The sequence below is a fragment of the Anolis carolinensis genome, chromosome 1 (genome assembly GCF_035594765.1).
Source record: "Anolis carolinensis isolate JA03-04 chromosome 1, rAnoCar3.1.pri, whole genome shotgun sequence".
NCBI lineage: Eukaryota > Metazoa > Chordata > Lepidosauria > Squamata > Dactyloidae > Anolis > Anolis carolinensis.
In genome coordinates, this window is record NC_085841.1 from 74,743,594 (window position 1) to 74,745,742 (window position 2,149).

General features: G+C 39.8%; 1 protein-coding gene across 1 annotated transcript; it reads right to left on the reverse strand.

The window, feature by feature from the left end:
• Positions 1-362: 362 nt before the first annotated feature.
• Positions 363-1,898, reverse strand: LOC103281469 (ubiquitin carboxyl-terminal hydrolase 4-like). The gene has a single exon (XM_008123098.2). The coding sequence runs from the start codon at positions 1,890-1,892 to the stop codon at positions 363-365; it is 1,530 nt and encodes a 509-aa protein (XP_008121305.2). The 5' UTR covers positions 1,893-1,898.
• Positions 1,899-2,149: the final 251 nt, after the last annotated feature.

Genomic DNA, 2,149 nt, shown 5'->3' on the forward strand with positions numbered 1-2,149 from the left:
ACTTCTTTACACCTCCCAACCCATAAAGATTAGTTTTGACTTTTCTATATCCCAGAATAGTCAAAAATAATATGGATTGTATCTAAAAAAATACAATACATGGTAACATACATTTAACATATAATCTTATCCTTTTATCATGCAACACATAAACCATAAATACAAACCTTCACTGTTGCATATATACATAGCATATTCATATCTTACCATCTTTTCTGCTGTTAAGATTCCCAAACCCAAATCAAAAGACATTTTAAAATACATTTTCCATAAATCATATTTCTAACAATTTAATTTTTATTTATACACTGGACTAATCAGCCTTTGGCTGCTTGGTTCATTTCCTAGAGATCATCTTCATGTCACTTGATACAGTTTGTCGACGTTTCACTCTGCGGAGCATTCCAGAGGTTAACGTGTTGTTGGGGACAACCACACTCATCCTTCCCAGCAACACAATGAACTCTCTCTGCCCCAAAAAGTCTTTTGCGAAACTTCCAAGAGTCATTCAAGAAGTCCTGGGAAACATAGTTCATGTACTTTCGTAGAACTTTGGAAGTAAACTGATGATAGTTGAAACTGTGAATCTCTGCTGCATTGAAGTCCTCAGAATTCTCTCCGTTGAAAACCAATATCCACTTGCTTCTTAATTCGTTGTGATTGGCGATGACCCTCAGGCTCAAAATGTCCATCTTCTTTGGTGTGTTTGTTGGTCCTTTCGGCTCTCCCGTGCACAGCAACTCAACTGGATCAAATTTGGTGGTTTCCTGAGGTAAATTTTTTCCTGGCCACAACTGCTGACCATGCTCCATACTTGTGGTGACCAAAGAGGTAACTACTGAGCAGATAGAGTCAGTTGAAGACTGTGCATCCAGACTTCTGCCCTTTGTAGTACTGGACTGTAAAGTCTGTCCTGAACAACTGCCATCTTCCTCCAACTTCTGACTCCTTATACCAACATTCATCTCTTTAGAGTGCTCAAGCAAATCATCTTCATCAATGGCTGGCACTTCTAAATCCTCCATTACCTCAGCTTGTCCCACTCCTGTGTCACTATGGCACTGAACAGGGATTTCAACCACTTGTGACTCATTTACCTCAGCCACGCAATGAATTTCAAGCTGTGATTCAGATAATTTCTTTTGGAGATTTACGATTCCTCCATCTTCAGCAGAATCTTCTACTGGGTCAAAATAAGAGCTTATATGATCAGTAGAGTCATTGTTTTGAGATGGCTTCAACTCTGAAGGATAAACTTCCACTCTACAGTATTTGAAATATTTGCCATATTCCACAACTTTCCTCTCAATTGGTCTCTGTCCCTCTGTACATCCATACCAATTGACTAACTTATTCCAGGCTTCAATAGGAATCACCTCATAATCCACTTTATCCATGCAATACTTTTTTAAAGTTTGAGTTTCTGAATCCTCAAAAAGTTTCGCATTGTCAATGGGTCCTGGGTAGTAATCAGGCTTTCCTGCATAATACAGGTCCCAACTTTCAAAACCCACATATCTCTGCCACTTTTTGAACCACTTATAATCAATCAGGCACCAAGAATCCCCTGGGCACAATGACATTTTCAAAAGTGGTGCGAGCTCAGTCCGCTGCATCTCCACATCCTCCTTAGTGTATTTAGAAAAGCTCTTTAAGGCTAAATCACTAGGAGTTCCTGGTTGTGTTACCACAGAAGGCTGAGAGAGTGTCAGTCTCTGTCTTTCCCATTCTATCTCCATCTTCTTCAACTCTGCCTGAAATTTTCTTTCTCTTTCTTGAGCCTGAAATTGTCTTTCTCTTTCTCTTTCCTCCATTACTAATTTCTTCATCTCTAGTTGATATTTTATCATCATCTCTGACATGGTGATCTTTTCCTGTCTTTTGGTGGCCATTTTCTTCAAATTTTACCTCACGATTTTCAGTGAGCGATCTCAGGCACCAAATCAGGGATGTTACACGTACCCCACCGCTTGCCGCCAATTGTAAAGAGGTGAGTCAGGGAAGAATCTTTTTGATCCCACCGCTGCCACAAATTTGTACAGGTGTGTGAGGTGTTACAATTTTCAAAATACTTCTTTCTCCAAAACTAACTAGAACCTGATCCTCTTGGATCCACTGGGATTAACTTCCCCTAATCCACAGCCTCTAT